Source organism: Lepisosteus oculatus, chromosome 29 (genome assembly GCF_040954835.1).
Source record: "Lepisosteus oculatus isolate fLepOcu1 chromosome 29, fLepOcu1.hap2, whole genome shotgun sequence".
Taxonomy (NCBI): domain Eukaryota; kingdom Metazoa; phylum Chordata; class Actinopteri; order Semionotiformes; family Lepisosteidae; genus Lepisosteus; species Lepisosteus oculatus.
Window position 1 is genome coordinate 2,767,238 of NC_090724.1, and position 25,654 is coordinate 2,792,891.

Below are 25,654 nucleotides of genomic sequence, written 5' to 3' on the forward strand. Positions count from 1 at the left end.
AGTCCCTCTGAAACCACAGAGCTCGCTTTCGTCACTCCGCCCCGTCCCGGACTTTTCCGGCGCTTCCCGATCGCGTTCGTGTCTTTCCGACGGGCTCGTGTCGGCGCCGTGCTGGAACATGGCCGTGCGGGGAGCTGCTCGGCTGGAGAGAGAGGGGTGAGCGAGCGAGCGAGCGAGGCAGCGAAAAGGGAGCTTTAAGCAAGACGCTTCCATGTCTGGGCGAGGGCGCAAGGCTGCACGGCGTGGCTGAGAACCCGGCGAGACCGCGAAGAGCTCCGCTGCGCCCGGCGGCCCGACGGGGAGGGAAAAAAAGTGGTCGTGGGTGAGTTTCTCTAAAGTTCTTCTCTACCCCCCCAAAAAATTGTAGTGTAGCGAAACTGAAAAATGGTGGAAGGAAGTGCTGCCGAGCTACAAGTGTGCAGGACCTATGCGCAGAGAAGTGGCTGGGGCTGAGGTGCCTGCGGAGAAGTCTGGAAAACGACATCCGCGACTGTGTCAAACCCGCGTTTGCGCCGCTGATATGGTTAGTTTGCGCCGGTCGGCACACTGAGCGTGCCAGCCCCTCCAGCCGCCGCGCTGTTCTGCAAATGGAGAAATGCAGGTACTTCAAGCTCTTGAAATGTACCACACACACACACACGCGAGAAAGAAACGCAATATTTCGCCGTTTGCGATCGCCGAAGTTTTAGCTGAACTCTTTGAGGTGGATGATCTCGGGGGTCTGAGGGAACCTCCCTAGTTAAGATACCTCGTTGTTTCATAGTTACTTGAGTTTTGTTCAACTATCTTTGAAAAGATATGGGTTGGGGGGGGTAGGTGGATGTCTTTTTGCGATTATTGTCTGAACGTTTTAAATGCGACTTTCAGTTTTGAAACTTTTTTCACTCGAATCATATCAAACCCGTTACTTGTTGGCCCTTTTGGACGAACTTTGCTGCATTTTTGTTTTGTATCTCGTCCCAAAAGCAATTTGGCTGCATGCCCGGTGCTCAGACCCAGCTCGAACGCTCTTGCAGCCTCCCGTATCTCGCATAGAGCTGCTGATCCTGTACTGTTGGAACAGTTTTTAATGTATCCATGCAGTGTAACGATATTTATCTTTATTATAGTTCGTGCATATTCGTGTCCCAACTTGGAGAACTTTCATTGTTCTCTCTTTTTAAGCCGACCGACCGATTGTACCGTTTTTTTAAACGCAAAAAATATTTGTCGGGAAAGCTGTCGGAATAATGCAACATTAATCGAAATATATATAAATTAAAGGGTGGTAGGTATTTGTCGGGTTGTTTTGCGTGTAAAGTCTGTGGTATTCTCTTGAAATGAGAAATTAAAAAAGTGTGTGCAGTTACTGCAATAGGACAGCCTCGGATTTATTTATACAAGTTTCTATTCCTTATTAGATTTCTGTGTTTAGCCCATGAGAACCCATTTGGAGCCTTATCATACAGGTGTGAATAGACCGTTAATAATCAGCTACTGACTGATCCACTAAAAGCAAACAGCTTTTTTAATAGACATGAATGTTTAACCTATTTATCATGGTGATTATCATCGTGATCATCATTCCTAAATATAACTTACTGCAGCAGCAAGGCTTATCGGTGGTTAAAGTTTTGGTCAGTTTGGTTTAGTATTTATCTGAAGGAGGAACCTGCAAATTGTTAAATACCTGCTGAACGTGTTAAACCATCTTCTGACTTCAAGGGTGCTCAGATATTTCACTTCGTGAAAGGAGGCAGACTATTGAACTGCACATGATAGCAGCCAAGTCAGGCGAGAGGAAGCTCATTTATATACGTTTTAAAGAAAAATAAACCACGGATGTCAACTGGGCTTGTTTTGTCTGGTGCGGGATATTGGATCCGAAAGGAGGCATGTTGTGCCTATCGGACTGTATAAAAACAAACGTGTTTGTAAGACGGGTGTCAGATTCTCCGTGCAGGGCATTAACCCCTTCATCACCTTTGCCTCATGTTGGCGGCGGTGAATCTCCAGTGGGGGGCGTCGCCGTGGCAACGGGGAGCCCGGGGTCACGATCCCGAGCTCTTCTCCGAGCAGAGCCGCCGCCCGGTTGATGCTGGGGGGGGTGGGTCATCCCCCGCTGTGCGTGTGCAGGCCCGCTGGGGCCAGCCGGGTCTTCCCTGCTGGTCTCGCTGGCGCGTGATCCGGTGAGCTGTCTGGACCGCTGGTGTCGGTGGCCGGATCTCCTGTTTCTAGGGGGCACACACCTGGCAGACCCAAATCGCGAGGTCTGGCTTTTTCAAGAACCGTCTTGCAACCGTTTTTTATAGACCGGGACGGTGCCCTTTGCTTTTGGGGAAAGCACCCAGTCTCATGGGGCCGAAGTCTTGTTTGTCCCCCGAGCCACAGCTTGGCATTTGGTATTTCACAGTCAACGAGGCCTTGATCACGGGCAGCGTTCAGCTTTCAAAGAGAAGGCGGAGTTAAAGACCACCGACAGGGCAGGACAGCATTGCCTTCACTGGGCAGAAGAATCCTAGGGGCACCAAGGCAGGCTCGTGGGGCGTGAAGAAGAGTTCATGGAAATCGCAGCTCAGTGGGGCACAGTGGCGCCTCCTTGTGGCCAGGGCACAGGTGCGAGTTCAGAGTCGTTTGTGAAAATGAAGCTGCAAGGGGTCCAGCCTCGAAGAAATGTGAAGAATTTGAGCGAATACCGACACCAGGTCTTTCGGTGTTAAAGTACGAGTTATAGATCTCTTCCTCATCGAAGAGGCGTGTTTTCCCATTGTCTAAATTCCGAAAATGTTCAGGATTGTCTGTCACGGAGGTCAGTGAGCTTCGAGTAGCCGACCAGCTATGCATAGGATTCCTCCTCAGAGCATCAGGTCTGATTTTTGCTGCTCACATTTGCAAACGACTTGGACGTTATGATGTACAGACATCTTTAAATGTGTCTTTTTCTCAGTGTGTCAAGTGTCAGTGTGTTTTACTGTGCATTGAAAAAGCCTTTTTGCAGACTTCAGGTGCAGTTGTTGCAGTGCAGTCCTGTTTCTGCATGACCTTTTTTTCCCATGAACAGTCCCAGGAAAAAAATGCATTGACATGTTCTGCAGAGCAATGTAATGGGTAAATTGTTTGGAATCCATTACTTAGTAGTGTGCAGGTGTATATGTAAAGAAAAGTAGGTATTTGTATGGTCCTTTTACAGTTCTGACAGGAACATATACACGCGGGCCCTCTGTGTTACAGTAACTGTCCTTCATAGCAGATGCAGTTCCTCATGTTCCACATGTTCTGTAACCACTGAGCCCTGTGACAGCAACACTAAGCGGGCCCAGCTTTACCTTCAAGCCGCTGGATGAGGTTATCTGAGGGGTTAAGAAAAAGTTGTGCATTTTTTGGGGGGCTTCACGCAGCACTTCAAAGGCAGAGACGAGCACGATCCCCAGCCCCCAGTGCCAGCTTGTTGAAAAATGTTTGGTTACGTCCTTTTTGTTAACAAAACGTGCACTGAGCTAATGTGCTGTGTCATTAAGCAGGCTGGGATTTGTATGCTCAATCCTGGACGTGCATTATTGCAAGCCACAGTGTTATTGTAATTACTCCTGCAGTAATTCAGGAATATGTGCTCTCTCTGAGTTCTAAGTAACTGAAGTGTGAAGAAGGTGGAGTTGTGGGGTCAGACACTCGATCGCTGCCTAGATACATTTTCTAATATTAGAACATTTCCTTGATTTGTTAGAGCTTCTCTGGTGATTTAGTAGCACATGTTGGCAGGCCACCCAATAGGAGGCTAGGATACAATTTAGCATTCTCTCTCTCTGGCAACAGCGAGTTTCTCTCTTTTATTTATTTTTTTTTGCCTGTTTGCGCCTCTGAACTGCATAAAAAAAAATGAAAGAATTGCAAAAACCGGAGGTCTGCAGCTCCTGCTCAGAAAGTCTGCTGCACTTACTTTCCCGGGCTGTAATTATGATTATGATTATTTTAATTGCTTAAGTTTAGTGTGAGAGTGTGTGTGTGGAGGGGGGGTGTAGGGGGAAGAGTGGGGGACAAGGGGGTGCTTTTCAAATGGAAATAGATCGGTACAGGAGCACAGAAACGCCAGCGTCTGCAGCAATGTTGCAAATTTGGGAGAAAAAAAAACGGGAGCAAAGGATTTTGGGGATGGATGGCGTGAGGGATCTGCGCTGTGGTTGGGTCTGCCGGTGCCACGTGCCCGCGCTGGCAACTTTGCACACAGGGGTTGTCAAATTGCGTGCCTGCTGTGCCAGCCGAGTGGCCATTCTGCTAGAGCTGGGGTGAGTGCTGTCCGGAGATGGAGTGCGTGCCGGTGTACAAGAGTAATTGTGTCATTAGCGCGAGCGCTCATATTGCACGGAGCGGGGCTTTGCAGGTGGTCAGGGGTGTGCGCGTCGGAGTTTGCAGTTCAGGTCGGATGACTCTTCCCGAAGGTAAGGAGAGGGGTGAGGAGGGGAGGGCACCGGGGAAGGAAACGGCTCTCAAGTGGAGCCTTAATTTCATCCCCTTTTGCCCTGCCCTGGGAGCGCCCAGCTGAAGAGAGAGGCGGAAAGCGGGGCAGGTGGGTTTCCCTTTCCCCTGGAAGACGGTGGTGAATTGTGACGTCTGAAGGTTTACCTGAACGCAGCCCGTCTCCAGACCACCCTGCCCCCCCCTCTCGAGAAGTCCTCGAGCATCACCATGCGTGCCGGTAAACAAGCCCGCCGTCTTGTTTTACAGTGACCCTGCGGCGCACGGGCGTGATCTGACCCTCTCGCTCGGCGAGCCCGCTAACACCACTTCCTCCGGGCTGCTCGTCTCGCCCTTTCCTTTTTTCTTTACCGAGAGTCCGCTGCACCCGCAGAAAATAAAAATACCCCCCCCCCCCCGTCTGTCCAGTGTTTCAGAGTTAGTCTCCTGCCCCTTGACGCACAGAACCTCTCCCACAAAGCAGTCCCCTCGCTCCACCTTGCACTGGACTTCGGATTTGAGACGGGGGGGAGGGGACGAGATTTGGTCACGCGGTTCCATTTTCTTACGCCGGGCTGCTGATCCGCTTTGCAGGGCTGGCAGTGTAAATGGTTTCGGCTGCCTGTGGCTCAGTGGAGGCTGATAAAATGTTCCTGGGTGACGTTGCTGCGCTGCGAATTCATTGATCTGGGAGTCGGGCAGGGAAGGCCTGACATGGGTCTGGAGTTATTTCATCTGACTGGGAGTCGATGATTAACTAGGACACATGGAGCGGTGGCTTTTCCTGATGAGGAAGAGCACGTCCACATTTCTGACATGCTTAGGACTGGGAATTAATAAGCTGAAAGGCTTTGTGGTCAGCCTGTATTGTTATACTTTCATTTGGGGCTATTTCAAGTCTGCAGTTTTGACCGGGGTGTTAAATTAACGTAGGCAGATTAAAAGATGGTGTGTAAGTTGTGTGACATTTAAGCTGTCACGGATATTCTGCCAGGAAAAATCCACATGGTTAAGCTTTTGTCGAAGCAAAGTCGTTGCTTTTGCGTGTTGGCGTATTTGGCAGTTCTGATGCCTTATACCTCGACTGAAACTGGGCGCTTTTAGATTTAAAACTTCAACTTTAATGTGACAGTGTTCATTAGAAAATGACACGTTGCATGCAATACTGTCGTTTGACAGTGTACTTGGGTTTTTGGAAGAAGAATATAAATAGGAAGTTGAATTTGTTGCTGAGACCTGAAAATGTATATTTTGACAGTTTTTTGTTGGGCTTCACAGAAATCTGTTTGGGCTGCATTGCGGTCTGAGTCCTTCTGTTCTTCTGCATGATCTTCCTAGTACTCATATGAGCTTGTGTTCTTGAACTCCTCAGCTCCAAAGGGACTGCAGTAGCACAGCTGGAGGGCATTTTAAGTCATGTTTCTCGTGAAGGAAACAAAGAATTAGACTTAACTGTCTGTGACCAGAGTGTGCTTACTTGAGAGAAAATCAGAAAAGGTTCAGAAAAATAAAAAAAATACTCTTCTTTTTTTAAAAGACATTCAAAACTGGGGGGTGTTTTCAGAGTGCACACCTGATTTGGAGGGGCCGGGCCGGGGGGTGGGGGTGGAGAGGAAGAGTAGGCCTTCCTCCGTCCAGACAGCGCACTTCGCCATCACCAGCCGCCCTGCCCGCAGGAGGCGCTGTGTTCCTGAAAGGCGAGACGAGCCCCTGGACCTGTCCTCGGTGGCGCCTGGCCGCTTGTGGAACTGCGGTGATAGGTGATAGGTGGCTGGCGGCACGGCCCGGGCTCGAACCGGTGATCGAAATGTTTCACCTGCGCTTCGCAGGGCATCGTTCCAGACTGGGACACTCAGGAGCCCCCTAGCGGTGTTTTATCTGTTGAAGTATTGCTGCATGTGAAGAGGCGCAAACGGGCTCTGAAAGCATCAAGCTGCTTCACAGGAGAGAGGAAGCTTTGCCAACATGCTGTTAGTTAAGAACTGTAAAGTCTACTCTAGTATTATAACTGAAAATCAGGTCGACATGGTCATCTTGTTTGTTACAAACCAGGTGTTTGGGAGGAAATGAGGTGTTTTGAAGTTATTTTGTTTCACCAAATGGCAGTTGATCTTATTAGCATTTTTCTAGTGTAAATTTAGTTTTTCCTTCACTCCTTGACGTTGACACAAGATTTTGGGAAGAAGACTTGAGAACTCCCAGTGAAAAAGAACCCCAAGAATATGGTGGCACATTAAACTCCAAGTAGGTCCCACTTAAGGCCGAAAAAATCAGAAATGGACAAGCTGAGGTGAGAAAAACGTTTATGACAGGCTAGTGCATTAGTAGAAATATCCTTCCCTTTATTATTTTTTATTAAGTCTTGCACTTTATATTTCCCTGCCTAGTATAGAGAAATATTTAAAAAGACCTTGATTGTGATTGACTGCAGAAAAATTAGCGATTAAGTTGATCTCGCCAAGTGCCTTCTGGGAATGCATTCTGATTGGTCGTCTTGCGGTGCGAGACTTGAAGCGGGCTCCTCTGATTGGCCGCCGATGCTGGGCGGCGTGCGCTGGGGCCGCGCGGTGACGTTGTGCGTGTGATCGGCGAGCAGCAGTCGGAATGAACTCGCTGGCACTTGGCCGTGCGTCAGCAGCTGTGGTTTAACTCAAACATCTTCTTATGTCCCCCCTGTAATTTATTTTTGAATGAGGAGGGCAGTTTTTTTTCCTGCCGTTTTAAACTGACTTTGACCTCCTTGCGCCGAATTGGAGAGCCGTGAGAGCTCTCTGTCTCCTACCACTGCCCCCCTAAACCTACCATCGCTGTGTAGCTCTCCGGTGGGAATGGCAGTTCAATAACGGAGCCTTGGAGCTTTTGTTACTGCAAAAAGTTTTGGATCAAACATTGAAAAGCGAAGCCACTGATTCCAGTTTTGAATCCTGCCAAAGTTCCCTTGCTTGTGAGGAAAGAAATTAGCTGAGGCCCAGCCAAGAGTTTGGGGTTTTTTAGAAATACTGTACTCTTAGGCATTTAACTCAAATTAGCCAACCGCTGTACAGTAAATGTCAGGGTTAACCAGAGGCTTTCTGGCTTGTTGTCCCATTGCATGTGCAGGCAGTGCTGCTTCTTTAGTGATCCCTGTCTGTACCGTAACACACAGCTACTCACAACCCAGCCAGAAACGGGTTGAGGAAACCCTTAACATGGCAGTCTGGGTACGAGGAGCTTCAGAAACCTTCCCGCCTGACGTTTTTTGGGACCGTTTCGAAAGGAGTGGTTTCAAAAAAAAAATCCGCCTTTCCTAATAGCTGTGCGGAGTCGGATTGCTGATGGCATTCTTGCCGACACTTTCAAAGCAGTCGGCCAACTGGATCCGTTTGCTTCCCGTGTTTAATGGCATTTTTCTGTTGTACACCAGGAACAGATCCAGGAATTGACATCGTTTTTCCAGTCTTCCTTGTAGGATTTCCTAAAACTTCCTACTGTCCTCACAGAGAAGGAATATTGTTAGGTCCGTCATTGTTCTCTACCCATCTAACAGTCTAAAAATCATTTTTTATCTGAGTAGGCATAAGCTGGACCCTAACCAAATCCAGGCTTATGCTTCAACACCCACAAGCCTTCTCTGTCTGTCTTCATGTCTTCATTAGAGGAAGTGTATCCCACCTCTGGCTCACCAGATGGAGTCCAGTGCTTGCTCTATGCATAGTATCGGCACATGTTGTGCACAGTCAAAAGTGCAAATAATGAATTTGACTCCAGCAGCCCCACAGCAGATGATAGCTCATCATCTAGCAGATGAGCTAGAGAAGTGAGCCGTTCCTCTAGCGATGAATTGAAGGGGAGGTTCAGGGAGGCCAGACTGTACAGGACTAGAGTGGGATTTAGCCAGGGCACTGGGGCAGCAGCCCACCTGTGATGATCATTGCTGTGATGCCTTTAATGATCGAGTAGCAGGTAGTCAGGATCTTGGTTTAATTAGTGCCTCGTGAAGAATGGCGCCCACTCTGAATGTGTCCCCAGTCACAAGGGGAGCCTGGGTTGGTGGTTCTGGTTCAGAAGGAAGCATGGCACCTACTGGTCCATCAGAACCACTGTTCGTAATGTGGCTTTGCTTAGCGGTTTTGCATCCCTGTGCTGACCAGGCCCGGCATTGCTCAGCTGCTGGAATCTGACCTCATCAGGTTACAAGGCGGAAACGTTGGTTCAAGACGGGGATCGAACGTTTCACTGCAAAACGCCATCTTGTCTCATTCCATATCCCTTAACAGTGTGAATTCAGGCAGTCAGAACAAATCATGAAAGTCCCCTGTCGTTCTCTTCTACCTTCAGAACTATTCCTTCACTTAATAGCTCTGTTCCTGCCTGCAGGTTGTTCTCTGTACTTTAAGGATTTCTAAAGTGTCTTTGTTTACGCCAGATCTTTCTGTTCTTCTTTCCTTCACGGGCTGTACCGTAGGCCCGTACGTGACGGGCTCGCTGTGCCGGATCCAGAATCTGTGCTGGCAGAGCGTGCAGTGCAGTGCGACTGTAAACATTTAAATGTTATGTAATTAAGGACGCTGGAATGATGTAAGCTGATACTTTGCAGTTAAACGCTCGGTGCCAAACTTCATGCAAAATTACTAATCCCACTAGAATTTTGGCTGCGCTTGCGGCTAATTGCTGTATACTCTGAAGATATTTGATTGCAATGCAAATGGGATATTTGAGGCATGGATGTGAAGTTATTACGGATGGTTTTAACCCCTTTTTTTGTCCTGATGCTTCTCTGTTGGGGAAGATAGCACTCATTACTCCACAAGTAGAAATTTACTCTTAGCGTGTCCCCCTCCTTATGGTAGGAACTCATAAGGTAAGGAAGAGGACTAGTTCCTTGGTTTTAGGGCTTGGTATTACATGCATTTTTGACATGTGACGTGTGAATCTGGTAAGTGGCCATATTGTGAACCCCATGCTCTTGTCAGCCAACTTTTTTATCTCTATCTAAATGGCTTTGTACAAAGCTGTTATGTTTGACATTTGTGTGGTTAAGAAGACACTTGTAGGTCTATCTGGGCTCAGAAATGTGTAAATCGAGGTCTGCTGTACCTACCTTTTCAAGGATCGTGAGCAGCTATAAGCCAAGAGTCAAATGCCAACTAATATGTGTGGTATTTGTACAAAACCTTATAAAGTTGAATTGGGTACTTTCATCATTTGCTGTCAGTGTCTTAGAGAGCGTAAAAATTATACGAATCTGCCATCATAAAATAAAAAATGGAAATAACCATCATGGGTTGATTTTTCTTTAAAAACAAAGACCATTTCATATGATGTCTACTTGGCAGAAAACCAAGCCAATGACTTTGTAACTTTTAATGGACTCTTCTGTATTGGAGTAAAAGTGACAAGTGAGAAGAAATATGTACTCGGTCTGCATCCTTACATTTTTCAGAAGTTAGTTAGACCCGGGGAAATATAAACCCTCCAAAAGTGTTGCTTATATGGGCAGCTGTTGGGGCGGGGGGGGGGGGGATAATTTTGGAGCGATTCTTCATTGCTGTTTTCCGGCCACAACATTCAGGCGAGCTAGATAGCTGGATTCACTGCTGGAAAACTGGGACAGGCGAGCGTCTTAAGGATGCCGGTGGTCAGTTTTTAGATCCCTAATGGAATCCTCCTCTGGAAGTTGAATAGCTGTTAGCGTTTCCACATTGGGAGCACAAAGGGAGGGAGATAATTGCCAGATCACAATTTCTAAAAAAGAAGGTTGTTCAGAACTGTGTGTACGGGTTTAGGCATGCTAGTTTGAGAGGGGTGAGTCTGGGCTTGACAGGAAACAGGGCTTGTGTGCAAAGCAGTGGTGTGTGTATATGGGGGGGCTGGGCGTGTGGCTTTGTGCCAGTGAGATTTTATTGCCTTGACTGTCTGGCAGTTGGCGTGTAGCGAATGTAAGTAAAGGATCTGCATTCCATTATAGGTCTTGGGCGCAAGCCAAATTCAGATTGAACAGAGTTTCTTCTCATAAAAGAGAAGGTATTCAAGTCTGATAGTTTTTTTTTTTGTCCTTCACTTCTTTGCGTTCATTGATCTCTTTACTGTACGTGTCCGTAGTTATTTTTATGTTTTTGTGTGCCCAGCGGTCTTGCCATTACTGTCTTAACGGTTACTTTTAGGTGCAGCCGGGCCTCTATTCAGAATTAACTTTCCCAAGTCTTTGCATTGTCTGAGCTAGGGCACTGGCTGAAACTAAGCAAAGCGGGTAGGCCGCACACTGAGTGTACGTGGAGATCTCTTTTTTTGCAGCAGAGCGTGCTCAAAAAGCTCCATCTGGCTGGGATTTTCTGTTTTTGTCATCAATCTGGAGAGGCACATGTTCTGTAACTGTTGAGTATGAGGCTCAGGTGTGTGCAGGCTTCTCTAAAGCATGATTCGGTTAAAGTTGCACATTGTGTGCTGCTTTTCTAGAATTATACCAGGATGGCAACCTGTAATCTGAATTACATCTACAAGATTTTATTTAGAGTATAAAATCTTTTCACTTTTATATGGGATTGCTAGCAGGATCTTGTTATATAGATACGATTATCAAGAAGAAAAATGGCCACTGTTGATTGGCTTTACATTCACTAATGACTACTGCTCAAAATGTTGCTGTAGTAGATGTTTCATCAGACGTAAAGCAAAAGGAAATGGTTCTGCTTGTAATAATGGTGCTAATTCTCCTGTTGCACACCTTCATTTATGATGTGACCAAAGCCTGCCTTTGTCCTTCTCCGCCCTTCTGATAAAACATCTCTAGTTGGAAGGTTAAAGAAGAAGAGTGGATCAGTTTCTGTTTTAATATCCAGAATAAGTGGACGATTCAGGTTAAGTCTGTGATTCCATGGGTCTGGAGGCGTCAAGACAAAGACAAGAGAAGTGTCTTCACAGTTACAGTGCACACAGCCTTCATGAGAATATCATGGGAGGAGAAATCAACAGGGGCTCTAACATGGAGTATCATGGGAGGATATATCAACAAGGGCTCTATTTTGGGTTGCCAGCCATGATGTATTTTTAAAGTAAGATATCTGGGTGTCTATTCAAACCGTTTCCCATACATTTGGTGTCAGCATTTTGTTTCATACAAATGCCATGAACCCCCACTTAAGTGATGTAATAATAAACAGCATCCACAGCACAGACTAGACTTTGACATATTGCTTTCTTAACTCTCTGCATTAATTTTAGAAAGGGAATCTATAGAATTCCTGTGGATTTGCACTCGTTTTCATAGTGGGACACTTCTATGTCCATTCTGGCCTCTGTATGTAATGCCGAATGCAGGGAATTAAATCCTGGACTGGAATAGGAGTTCACGGAATGGATCGGTAGAGGCACAGTAGTCCGAGTGCTCTTTATTACACGTCTGTCTACAGGGGGGAGTTGGGAGGGGGGGGGTCTTGGACTGGTAGAGGCTATTTGAAGTTCCAATTTTGTGCAAAACACGCTTGCGCTTGAATGAGTTGGAGGTTGTGGTGCAGAAACTCCAAAGTGTCCAAGATGGGTCAACGAATCGTTCACATGCGCCTGGGTGTTGCAGAAAAGTGCAGAGTACCAGCAGTGCCTTGGACACAAAGAGAGGCTTTCGAGAGATTCAGGAGAAGATGTTAGTGTCTGCAGAATGTAATGTTTTTTTTGGGAATTGCACCCAAAGCTCTAGACTTCTTCACCTTTGGTCTGCTTTAAATGCTCCAGTTTGATGAGAAGTGAACTAGGAGCTGCAAGGTGGTACAAAAATAAAAGATCAAAGATTTGGAACAGGGCTTTGAAATTAAAATTCAAAGGAGAAGTTGGAACGTGGGCAACATGAGGTGGAGGGCGGAATACAGAGCTCTTATTTGTATCTACTGTACAAAAATAAAGTAAAAGTAAAGTTTTACTGTTGGAAGAAAATTTTCTACTTTAGAAATCCTACTGCTCTAAACTAGACTAAACTAGACTAGATTTGTAGCTCACTTTGCCTCTATAAATAAATCAAACTCACTCGGGGAAAAAGAGGTCCTTTAAGTACACAAGCCTCCGGTGCTATGTCCTTAGTCTAAAAAAAAAACAAAACTTTTTTGTGTGCTAACTAGCGAAGCTGAATGTACAGTCTTTGAAGTGGGGATGAGAAGAGAGTTACGACAGCTGTGCTGAAGTCCCTTATTTATATTTACTTCCAGCAGCCTCAACAGGCTTTTTGTGAGCGTGCAGCAGTCCTAATGCGATGTGTGCTGTCACAAGGACTGAGTGAAAGGCAGAATGGCTGCAAGTTCAGAGGGACCTCAGACGGCTTCTGAGCTGCAAGCCCTGGGAATGTGAATGTTTTCAAGGATGAAACAGATGCTCTGGGGCTGACTTTCTGCTCCCAGCAGTTGAAGCCTCCATTTTTTTTTAAATGTTTGCTGCAGAATGTTCCCGCTCCGAAACTCACCTTTCCTCCTCCTTTCCCTACTCTCCTTTTTAGGTGTCGGCGTGGGACTTTGAGGCGCTAGCTGAGGCCGCGGCCTTCGAGGGGGCCTGAGAGACGCACGGGCCCGCCCGCCCGCCCTTGGCATGCCTACGAAGCGGGAGTCGCCCGCGCCTGCCCCGCTCCAGCTCCGCCCCGCAGACCCTCGCCACCGGCCCCTGTGAGGAGCATGTTGCCTACGCTGTCCCTCTGCTCCATCGTGTGGTTAAACCGGGGGTTCAAACTGAGGAAAGCTCTCCTGTCCAACACAGGACAGCACTGATCTCTCGCCTCCCTGCCTCGGCCCACTCTAGCATGCTCCTTAGTTTCGGCTCATAGCGCCGTCGACTGTCGAGAGACTCTCTCTTTGCCCCCGCCCGCCTCCGGCCTGTAGGACGAATACCCCCGGCCCAGCGCTCGCCAATGTCTGCGGAGGGCTTCCAGTATCGTGCGCTTTACGTTTACAACAAGGACTGGGACGAGGACGTTGACCTCCAGCCCGGTGACCTGCTGACCGTCAACAAGGCCTCGCTGCTGGCCCTGGGCTTCAAGGAGGGAGATGAGGAGAGACCCGGGGAGCTGGGCTGGATGGTGGGGGTCAACGAACGCACGAAGCAGAGAGGCGACTTTCCAGGGACCTACGTGCAGTACGTGGGGCCTGTCAAGATGTCGCTGCCTCTCAACCAGCCGCGATTCCAGAGACCCCTGCCCGCTGCCCCCAGGCCCGAGCCCCCTCCTGTGAGGCAAGGTAGGCCCCAGCCCCACCGCCATCGCTCACCCCCCGGGATAGAAACACGCCGCGGCCTCGTCGCGGGGGGGAGGGGGGGTCATTCGGGCGACTTCTAGTGTGGCACCAGGCAGGACGCGGCCACCGGGAGCTAAATCACATCACGTAGGGCAGGAAGAGCCGGTGAACTGCTGGAAGATCTGGAGCAAAGCTGTGAAGTTTGAAATGCCAATGAGTAACACTAACAGTAGCAACAGAAAGTTAAAAGTTACGTAGGCCGAAGTTTTGGTCGTCTGTGTCAGGTTAGGTTCTATGTTTTGCACTGAATTAGTCCTTTTGTTCGACTCCTGATCTGCCTGCTTCTTCATGTTGGTCTGGGCAAGGCTGGTCTTGACGACAGTCTGACCTGGCTGAGCTCTGCAAAGAGGCGACATTGTTCGGACCAGCTCGAGCCCAGTGGCCTGGCCCGAGTTTTACAAACGACTTCTTAACTGCTTATTTGGTGGGACAGTGCTGCAGCTGATGTCTTTAAACCATGACGCGACGGGTTTGATAGGTATGGTCTTGATGGGCTTTGATTGAGGTGGCTTCTACCCGAGAGATTCTTTGGAGAATCCAAATTTCTTTGCAGACTTCAAACAAATAGGTGGCCCCTTTTTGATATCTTTGGTTTGAAAACCAAGCTTGAGTGATTGTCATGTTTGTTTATGGCCTGCGTGGGGGCTGTATCAGAGGTTTGTACTTGAGAGGCTATAGTAAATCCTTAAATAACGGGTTACAATGGAAAAGTAAAATGCCTATTCCAAGTAGTAATTTGATAAAGGGAGCAGTCAGAGATGTTTGCAGCTCGTTGCATGAGGTTTCCTGGAGTGCTGTGAAGGAGAGTGGCTTGTCAAGGTGCTCCAGGTAGCCTTCCAAGAGTGGATGACTCCTAGCAAAGGGCAAATACCCAGTGTACTTGAACAGAGGCTGGCCTGTGTGAGCTGTGATGCACTGTAGCAGGCTGGTTCGGAAGAGTCCTCAGTAGGAGGCTCAAGGCTGTCCAGCAAACAGCCGGGTAGTTTGGGAAGCAGTGGGAGGTCTGGGCGGTGTGTGTGTGAATGCCAGTTACATTAAGCCAAATCGAAAAAGAAGGGTTCCGTCACCATCGTGCCTCTGTGATCAGGTTGGATGTGCTACGCAGTGTCTATCCACCCTTTCAATCTTTGACATAGATCCTTGGTAGCTGCCACTACACTAGGACTGCAAATCTTGAAGTGGAGGTTTTAGAGACACCAGAGTTACCTGCACATGTTGTCACTTTGGGATCTAGACTTTGCCCACTTCCCCATCTCCGAGAGAAGGTTTTCACTCACACCCCCGGAGACGTCGTGAAGGTCCTTATCGGAATAACCCGCCACTTACAGGGGTCTCTGGTGTCTGCTGCAATATTAAAGCCTGTGTCCTGATTCCGTGCTGTGTGATGATGTCATGCTCTTTGAAAAACGGCCAATGTGCACCCCCTTAGGGTGCATTTTAGATGATATGCATTGGAGAAAAAAATCAATCAAGAGAAATTGAAACAATATAGCAAAATTATCCAAGAATTTTAGGAGCTTACTTTATTTAAAACACTTTGTTGATTCATAGGAAAAGCTTTGGTTTTTATTAAATTAACATGATTATGTATCCCCTTTCTGCTTTTTCCGATTTAGCCACAGTTTTTGCAGGAGGATTTATAAAGATCATAGCTTGTATGCCTTTTCTTACTGTCTGCTGTGTAGCTATAGACATGCTTTCCAGAGAACTGTCCAGACAGCATTAGTTTGTGCATTTTTGTCTCCAGAACAGGCCAGGACCACAGCTGAATTCCATTGAGAAACAAATGACAAGTTTTTTTAAACCGTGTGAAATTGTACAAAAATCAGGCACTCAAGGTGGACAGGGTGGCGCAGTTGGTTAGCATTGCATTCCAGACATGGGGTGCTGTCTGCGTGGAGTTTGCATGTCCTCCCTGTGTTTGCGTGAGTTTCCTCCAGGTGCTCCGGTTTCCTCCCACGGTCCAAAGACAGACGAGGAGGGGGTTAATTGGCTTCTGGGAAAACACGCCGCTTGTTAGAGTGTGTGCGTGCTTGTGTCTGTGACCTGCGATGGACTGGGGTCCCATCCAGGGGGTATCTTGCCTTCTGCCCTTTGCTTGCTGGGATAGACCCCAGCTCCCCCATGACCCTGTATTGGATGAAGCGGTTAGACAAGGGGTGGACAGGCTGTTACTCTACTTGTTAGTAGGGTATGTGGTGTGTCCTTTTCCTTCGTTATTACTTTAAAAACCTGTTTCAAAGCATTTATTTGTTAGCCTACTGTAAAAGAAATGAACTTCCTTTTAGGAGCAGTTTTTTTTAAATGTTTAAGATGTTGGATGGTTTTTTTGTTTAATAAACAATAAAAGAAAAAGTGAATACTTAAGCTACATATTTTTGTGTACATAAATGTATAGACGTATTACTATAAACACTTCACTGATACTGACAAACAACCTTTTAATGTGTGATTTAGCAGTTATATCTATGTTACATTGTTTATGTGATTGTGACTTATGCTTGTGCATTAACTAAACACATTTTTCAAGTGTTTTTACAGTTTTATGTATACAGAAACAGAACTACACTTCAGCACTGTTCAGAGAAAACACATTGTAAGAGACAATCAATTGTACATCATTTTGTAGCAAATAAAATGAATTCTGTTGAAATTACAAGGAAGTAAAAGCCATAGAATGAGACCAGATAAGGCAACAAAACTGGCAAAAAAGTGAGTGTTGTAGAATATTTAGTACATAGTGGGTCCGCCTTTATTTCCTACATTAATTGCTGAAAAATGTAAATGAACAGATTAATCAGACTCAGTCAATAATAATTTCATGTTGGACTATCTGAATATTCTTCTCCCAGAACACCTCTTGCAGAGCTTTGCTGAAGCCATAGCACCTTGAGGAAGTTTTTATTCTCTTGAAATCTCTTCTGTAGGAGATATAATTGGGCATTTGTGCGTGACCGAGAAATAAATTAATACAACAACAGCTAAGTGCATGAATGAATTAAATAGTGTGTTGTTGTTTTTTTATTTGAACGTTACTTGCATTCTCAATTCAGAAATACTGGTCGTACTGGTGAAACTGCTGACTTGGTGGGGGGGACGATACCAAGACGTGTCAAAGACCGTGAACACACCACCCGGAGAAGCAGCTCTCTCCCCGTTGTGAGGCTTGCGTGGCGTGCCAAAGGCGAACCCGAACTGCTTGTCCCGTCCAGCGGGCACCTGTCGGGGCTCTTGCGGAGCGTCGCTCGCAGCGCAAGCTTGCTGGGATCCGTCAAGGGCGATTACGGGAGACGGCCGTCTGCGCGGATTAAACAGAGTCCAGCAGTCGCAAATGCTATTTCCGACTTCGCTTCGGCGCAGACTTTCCATTTCAAATCTGGCGAATTCAGCCAAAATGGAAAGCGGGGGCGGGGCGTAGTCGGAACAGCCTGTCCGTTTGTGTTTCCAGCCGGCGCTCCTGCGAGGCCGTGTGTGCGCTTTCTCAAAAAGTGACGGGGTGTTTAAAAGCGGGGAGACCTTTGACATGCTTAAGACGTGCTTCACTCTCTGTTTAAAGAAAGAAGGAAACTGGGTAATATTGTATAAAACAAGGTCTGATCACTGTTCGGAGCTGGAAGGAGAATAGGAGAGATGCTCCATTGCTACTTCAGAGCAGTAGTACGTTTCTCTGACTGCTACACAGTGATGGAGTAATGTAGTGCCTGGTTAATGACCACACCTTCATACAAATACGGTTGTGTTGTGCTGACAGTCCTTCCAGTGGTTTGGCATTAATGAATGGTGATTCCTGTTTACTTCTTCATAATCCCCTGCTTTTCTTGCTGGTATTTGGCAGACCATTACTATAATGGCCATCATAATTCATAAAAACAACAGATTGTGCTGTAAATCTCTGGTCTTGATATTTTCTTCTGGTTTCTTCTCCGTGTTGCATTATTGTCGTTTACTAGTTGAAGAGTAAATGTCTGTTGGGTTCTTATTGACACAAACCTCGCTGTAGCACTGGAAGAAAGGGCGATTTGGAGATGAAAGCTTTCTCATAAAAACTTGAAGCCAGAGACAGCTTCTGCTTCTGCAAAGGCTGCACGTTTCAATCAACACAAAAACACTTGATCATTTATGCCTCCAGTGGCATCCGAAAATGATTTTTAGTGGTTTAGGAAGCCGACTCCCACAGCGGAGCTGAATCTTTGTGCCTCAGGTTACCCTCGATGGGTTCACGTGTGTCTGCCCTGTTTCTTCACTGCTCGGGTGAAGTGAGAACTTCAGCTGCCTCCAGTAACCCCCCTCCTTCCAGTCGCCCATTACGAACGACGATCCTTCGTGCAGGAGAGAAGGTGACGAACGCGTGCGCCTGGCGATGACTTTTCATGCAGAATCCCTACAGGAAACGAACTTCGAGCAAAGAATAACAACTGTTGGTGTCGTGTAATGGTGAAAAGGTATCTGCAGTGGAAGAAACTGGGTGCCCTGTTCCACGTACCTACTAACTGTGCATCTCGTCAAAGTTCATTCTGTTCATTTTTTTCCCTTTCTCTCTCATTCACACTCCCTCTTTCCCTTTCCTCCTCTCCTTCCCCCTCTATTTCTCCCCTCTCCTCTCTCTATCCTTCTCCTGCTCTCTCTCTCTCTGTTGCTCTCCTCCCCCCTCCCCTCTCTGTGCCCTGAAGGAAGCAGTAAATTGTAATTTGCTGGGAGCTCGGGCAGTGCGCCAGCCCTATCTGGAGAAAGAACTTGTATATCAGGTAGGGGGCTTTTGCTGAGCAGGCACATTCCCCAGCAGTCACGTGACACCACTTCAATATTTGCCTTCTATTCATTCTCTTCAGGGGGCAGGTCAGCTCAGTGCCTTTCCAGACCACAAGCTCAGGGAGAAATGAAAATTGCACCTACAGCTGCCCAAGAAATTTATAGCTGTAAGGGCCTCCTTTTATACTTCCACCTCTCTGTGGTTTGCTCTCCTGCTCTGTGTGGCTCCCTTGCTTGGCCTGTCTTTTCCCTCTTTTTCCCCTGTTATCTTATTCTCTCTCTAGCAATCAGTCCCACACGGTGGGTGTCTTTGGAGCTCTTTCTCCGTAGGGTTCAGATCTTCCACGCACGGAAAATGTCAAACGAGTTTGAAGCCTACATTATCGGATTGCTAATCAATGCTGACTTTTTTTTTGCTGAGGCTTCTTTTAGAAGGTTGTCACAGCGGGTTAATCAAACTTGAGAAAGACACAATGCTAATGTTCTGCCTTAAAGGTGAAATATAACTCTGGGGACTGAGCTCTTTATGTTAACGAATCAGTGCTGCACATTTACTGACCTCACGGGCTCAGTCTCTGCAGATGGAATAAAGGTGTTTCAAGGCTTTTGGGGGGCTGTAATCTTAATTTTACATAAAGAATTAACCCTCAAGTGCCTTATTTGGGGAGGGCAGTCATGTTTATGAGCACCAACCAATTTAGCTTTCTTCCTCTTGTTGTTAAAATGGTACCACTAAAAATAAGAAGGCTAAAAACAAGGAACAGTGTTCACTTCAGAAGGGTTGTGTTTTTCTCTTGTTTTTGTCCCCAGGAGTCAAGGTTCTTGTGGTGTTCAATGGCATTCAATGTTTTAGTGTCTGTCTGAGATGCGGAGGAATATGAAATTTGTAACAGTAACAGCCGAGGGAGACGCATTGCCAGACAGTTTAGTACAGAATTGGTTTCCTTTTTTCTGTTGCTGAATGCTGAACTGTACTGAGCACTCTAAATGGTTTTACAAGTGCCACAATGAAAATGTAAATCAATATTTAACTACATTTTGCAGAGGCTAGGAACAAAAGCGGTTCAATAGAAAGAGCAGTGTGGAGCTCCGGCGTGTTCAGCTGGATATGTGTGTGTGAGATAGTGCTGTTATACCCTTGAGCAAGATACTTCAAGTAAACTGGTGTTGTAAAAATATTCACCTGTATAATTGGATGCAAATGTAAGTTGCTTTGGATAAAAGCATCAGCCAGCATGCCCACCTAAGTCAGTTATTCATGCAGATATTTAGCTTTCTGATGGGATGGAAGACCTTGTTTTTGTCCTTTCTGGTTTGTGTTCTGATAATGAGAGGAGAGCTGCGGGATCTGATCCCAGTGTCGTAGGATGATGTTCTAATCTGAAAAAGCTGGGGAGGAGTCCATCCATTTTTCCACTGGCTTTATCCAATACAGGGTCAAGGGGGAGTCGGAGCCTATCTTTGCAAGGAACGGGCGCAAGGCAGGGTACGCCCTGGATGGGACGCCAGTCCACTGCAGGGCACATGCAGAGACAGATACGCACACACTCACACCGGGGCCGCCGTTCCCAGCGCGTCTCTAGACTGCGGGAGGAAACCGGAGCACCCAGAGGAAACGCATGCAAAATACAGAGAGAACATGCAAACTCCACACAGACAGCACCCCATGAGTCCAGAACTCAACCCAGGGTTCCAGCACTGTGCCGTCCCCCGTTAAGATGTTTCTTTGAAACTTTGTAGGGCGTATCTGCAGACGGAGACTGTTGCCCGTGCTCACAAACCGGGCCATCTGGAAGGTGTTCCTCACGCCTCGGGGGCACGGGGAGTTTTTCTGCCGAGTGTGAACGCTCCCTTTCAGCTGCTGCTACACACGATGTCTGACTACTTACAAGCCGGGTTCAAGGGCCTGGTTATAAACAGGCTGTAAGCAAAAAGTGTCCGTGTTAGGACAGTGTGAGCAAATGTGACATGAAATCCAACTTGCCAAGCAGGGAGGAATCCGCTGCCTGGTAATCCCCTCAAGTGAGTTCTTTAACTTAAGTTCTTTTTTGTTGTCTGTCTTTCCAGTAGCTGAAGCCTCACAGTACCCTTTCCTGTTCAGGGTGAACTAGTCTTTTTTGTTGTTGCTAGACTCCCTCTCACTGTCTACTGCTGCAAGAATCTCCCCCCACCCCCCCATACCCTCAACCTTTTTTAACTTACCCATCTGATCCTGTTGCTGATATCCCTTAACTACCCACTCCCAGAACTCCTTAAAAAGAAATCGCTCCTAGTCTTTTGGCAGCTACTGGTCTGTGTCGGCTTTCCAAAAAAAAAAATGCTTGGGAGGAATTAAGCTTTTACATGCTTGCTCTGCTTTATATCCCCAACCTTTGTAACTGCGCCAGGTGTGAATGGACACGCTATCCTACCATGTTGTTAAAGCTGATCCTTTCAAGACGTATAATAAGACTGTACAAGAAAATCCTTGACTCAGTCACCTACTAGGTAACCTATCAAGTCTGTAATGTCTGTAACCTTTCTTACATTCTGATTTTGCCCATTTAGAAGTAAATGATCCAGCTGTCCTGCCTTGTGGATTCGTATCATTCTAGGCTGATAACTTGGATTGCTAATGAGGGAGTATGTGCACTTTGCAAAGGCATCAGTTCAGAGAACTGTCTGATCCTTACTGGATAGTCCAGCACAGATGCTTCTTATCATCTTAAGTCCTATATACTCGTGTTTGTCTGGAAGGGTAGTGTTACGTGCAATAGCCTGATCAGTAAGGAATGGCATCACAGGTGAAGTGATCATCTCGGACGATCCTTGCTCCAGTACTTCCTCACGGCCTAGTACTTTCACCCCCCACAGAAGGGAGGTAAGATCAAAGCAGAGCAATCAAGAGACGCAAAGCTACAACCTCGTCGTCCAGCAGCACAGAGCAGCACGTCTCGGACGGAGACGCAGAGCTCGCGTGAGGATAGAGCATGGCTTTTGAATGTGTCTCAACTTTGATTTTTTTTTGTGTGTGTGTCTCTCAAGTCCCCATGCCCGACTTTGAACATGCAAACTCTTCCAGCAGTTGCATAACCTAGGCAAGCATAACCGCATCCCAGGCTGATCGGGCAGTGAAATTAGGCGGTCTGTCTGCTTGCGGCAAGGCTTATCAATTAAAATACCAGATACTAGACAACAGTGGTCTGTAGACCAGTCCAGCAGCTGTTCCACTCAGCGAGTAGGGGTGGTGTAAACATTCTAAATGCGCGGGCCAAACGGACGCCACCCCAGCAAAAAAAAACAGGCGAAGGGATCAAAGAATTTAACTCCTCTGGCTTGTTGATCAGTCCACTCGCTCAGATCCCTTCCTTGTATCTGCCCTTGGGAGACAGTAGGCCACAAGAACCTAATACACAATGCATTCTTGTTGACTAATTATACATGTGTGTATTATTAAAATAATCAGAATAAGCAACAAAAATAGCTGGCTTGAAAATAGTCCACGCTAATGTAAACGAACAACTCAGCCGTGAAGGCACGCACTGAGCTGGTGTTGAGCAATCCTTCAGAGCTTTCTGCATGCATGAAACACATGGCCCCGGAGTTGGGCTTGTTTCAGTTCATGCATTTATGTTGTGAAAAGAATGTGCAAAAAATTAATGTGCAAAGCTAGCAGGAGGGTAGGAAGATTGCCGTCAGTACGGCCTGCATAAATTGTGATCCTCTTTTACACAGGACAAAAACAGATGTCTTGTGTTACACATGCAGTTAAAGGTCAAAACCAGCGAGCTTAGATTTTTGCTCCCAAAGAGGCATATTGTTGTGGACGCTGGTTATTGGTACACCCATGTGAAACCCTCTTTCATGTTTGTTTATGTGGAGAAATTCAAAAATGGTTAGCTGGCCCTTGACAGAGAAGCAAAACATTTGATGTGCTTTCAGTGTAAAGGTATTCTAAACTTTCAGTCAAGGATGATTTTCAGAAACAGTGCGAGGAGCGAGCCAGTCTGTGAAGGATTATGTGAATTCCTTTCCTCTCTCATGAGGTGAATCAGTCAGTTTTAATTGGGCGGCTGATTAATCAATACAGCAGGGCCTGGCTTAATGGAAAAGGAGCACTGTGAGAATCAGTGCTCAGAGAGACAGTTGTAGTTGTTTGGTTTGATGGGGTGTTTTTCTAGGTGTTTTACTTCTTATGTATGAGTGATGTATGAGGGGTATCAGTATTAGCACTGCTGATATTTCACTACAGAATATAATTTAAAAAATCATTATGCAGCCAAGAGTTCATTGCTAAGCTATAGTTACAGGAGAAGTACCTCTGCCCCAGCTCATTCAGTCAGGGCTTGTGTAAATGATCCAATATCTGTCTTCAATCCTCCTCTCGATAGCAGTGGGGAACTGATGGGAGAAGCTACATTTACCCCGAAGGGCCTGATTGGCTTATCTGGGGAGCTTGGGACGAGCATTCTACTGGTCTGCAGGCGTGTTTGGAGTCATTGAAACGAAGGCAGTGAAGCAGCGCTAAGCAAGGCACTGCTGTACGGGATGCGAGGGTGTATTTTAGTGTCAACCCCAGGCAAAGCCATTCCCAGGAAAAGTCAACGTGAACAATCCAACAGTGACTATTGTGCTCTTGTCCTTGTGCTAAGTGCATGCGGAAGCATCATTGCGCATTCTGACAAAGCACGTAAGGTAGAAGCAACTTAAATGGGGTAAAATCTCAGGATGCCACGAGTTGGAAATGTGCAGCTCTCAGAGCCGTGCGATTGCGTTTGATTGCTGGTTAAGAGGAGATAAAAGTATGTTGGGGATACGTTGGGCAGTCACACGTTTTTAAGCCAGTCCAAAATATTGTAGCTAATGGACTTTTTGTTCCCAACTCTTGGGGGGGGGGGACACAGGTTTGTCCACCATGTTGAAGGTGTTTCTATCTGAATTTTCAGGGAATGCCTGGATGAGATCCTCATATCTCTTAGATACTAGTAGCCAAGCGAGCTCCATCTCTGCTCACTTGAAATATTCATCATATTCTTACATTTCAGAGTTTTCATCTAATTCACTAGCATATTTGTTCCTATGTGGTGCTGTGCCAATCCGTGGTCTGTGAAGGAGGTGGGTGGACCACACTCTCGAGACGTAGCTTCCAAGATGGCTGAAGTGAAGCGAGTGAAGTCCGGTAATTGACCAGAATCTTTGCCTGATAAAAAGAGAAGAATTTCACCTGGTCCTTTGCAGCCTAGGCATGTTGGCGAAAAAGATCAGATGCTCTGAGGGACTGGAAGAAAAATAAGATTTTAAGAGACCAACCAAGGCTACTATAAGAAGCACATGATACATGAGTTGGTGATGGCATGTGAAAGAGACCAGAAAAAGTAGCAGGCGTAAATACGGGTTTCCATGGCTACAAAACTTGTTTTTTTTATGCTTTCGTTTGCTCTTTCCCGAGGCATGTTCAGTCGCGACTCTTAGTCACGCCAAGACGCAGACTGCTTAGGCAACTATAATTGGGTAATGATTAGTTGGTTTGCTCTCCAGAAACCAAGGATGACTTCAGGGCTACAGCTGCATTTCCAAAGATCCTTATACTTTTGCACGGAATCTGGCTGTAGGAGCTGCGTTGCCCGAAGAGTGAGCGAAGTTCATGGTGGGAAGTTAAAGGGGTAGCAGGTATCTCTCCTGCCTGATCGTTGTGTTGTGATGGGATTTCTGCAGCCGGTCTGTAAATGACGGCACTCTCTCCCCCATCCCATTACAGTCATCTCCTGTCCTTTAATCATGCCAGTTTGGTAATACAGTTGGATGGTGTTGTTGTAGATTTATTTGTTGGCCCTTGTTTCTCCAACACCTGGCATCTAGGATCCTTTTGGTCCTTTGCCCATGGTTAAAGATATACGAGTTGTGGGTACTTTCAGAATGTGAGTGTGGTATGAAATAAGTGTAAGAACCTGTCCTTTGATTGTCAGGCATCCGAGTGCAAAGTACTGGATGAATGTTGGGTTTTTGTGCATATTTGGCATTTATAAGAATAACGCTTTTTAACTGTTTTATCAGGTAGCCGAGTGTGCAGATCTGTTTACCAACATACAAGCATGACCTTTACCGGAAACCAACACAATAGGCGGTACTAGCAGTAATGATCTTTGCTCAAATGGTGTTGCAGGAAAAAAAGCTTTTCAGACATGTGGCATGAAATGCATTCCATCATGTTTACTTTTTTTAAATGGGGGGTGGGAGTGACTACATTGAAGTCTTTTGGAAATGCAGCTCCTCTTATTATTTGGAAAACAAAATGATGCTGCAAATGTGGTGAACTTTCCCTTGGTGCTCAGGTTATCTGCCCTTCTTAGACAAACCGGAAAAGTAAGGGATCAGGGGAAGTACATCAGTGCTACACCAGTAGGCTTCAGAGTCTTGAGTAACACTCACTCCTGCCTGGAGCATGGTTGCATTTCTTTCCCTACTTTCCGTGTAACATTTTGAGTCTTGTCACTCACACATCTGGAAGATTTCAGCAGCCGAGCTGCTGGCTGTGCAAGACTGACTATAAATCAAGCACAGACAACAGGACATTGTGCCAAGAACTTGTCACACTGCCAGGAAACAGTCTCACCTAAGTCCGCAGGTCATTAATTAGTTACCTGTTGGGAGTTGTCAAGTCAATTTACCTAGTTTGAAGTACATTTAATTGAGACTGGAGTTCTAGCTCTTCCTCGGCCAGCTTTTAACGTGTCGTAGTGTGCAAATTTATTAGAACACCTCCAGAGCTGTTTATTGAGCTTTGACCAGAAAAAAATAATTTCACTGCAGAACGTGAGTGGAATTTGTTGCTTTCATAGCTCATCTTGTGTGAAGTCTAAATCAAGATTAAAAAGTTCCCAGAAGTCATTTTGGTCATCTCTCTGATCTCGCCTCAGTTTTAAATTTTAAAGCCTAGTTTCTCACCTTTTCCCAGTTGAACTAAAAATCCCTTTGCCCACTCATTTTTACACCCTTTTAATCACAGTGACCACAATCAGAATTCCAGAAGGATGCAGTTGCGGGGCTTAAATCCGTAAATAAAATCGACTACACCCTCTCTTGACAATTTTCCAGAGCTTACAGTGGTTGGCAATGATAAGATGTTATGAACATTACGTTCAAAACCCCGAGAGGTGTCTCTGGTTTTAAGTAACCTGGAATCCAGGAGTGCGTTTTGCTCACATTTTACACGTTTTGATCTGCTATGTCAGAGTTTTCTTAGATTCTGA

The 25,654-nt window shown here is 46.4% G+C and overlaps 1 protein-coding gene across 4 annotated transcripts in view; it reads left to right on the forward strand.

Annotated features, from left to right (window-relative positions):
• The first annotated feature begins 76 nt into the window (after positions 1-76).
• pik3r2 (phosphoinositide-3-kinase, regulatory subunit 2 (beta)) overlaps positions 77-25,654 on the forward strand; it is a 51,156-nt gene continuing 25,578 nt past the window's right edge. For 2 of the 4 annotated variants that reach the window (XM_015365389.2, XM_015365391.2), the window contains exons 1-2: positions 77-322; positions 12,890-13,619. In XM_015365389.2, coding sequence (XP_015220875.2) covers positions 13,295-13,619 — 325 coding nt within the window. In that variant the 5' untranslated portion in view covers positions 77-322; positions 12,890-13,294. Of the gene's footprint in view, positions 323-4,020; positions 4,263-12,889; positions 13,620-25,654 lie in introns of those variants that run through there. The other 2 variants (XM_006639791.3, XM_015365390.2) reach the window with 2 other exon arrangements.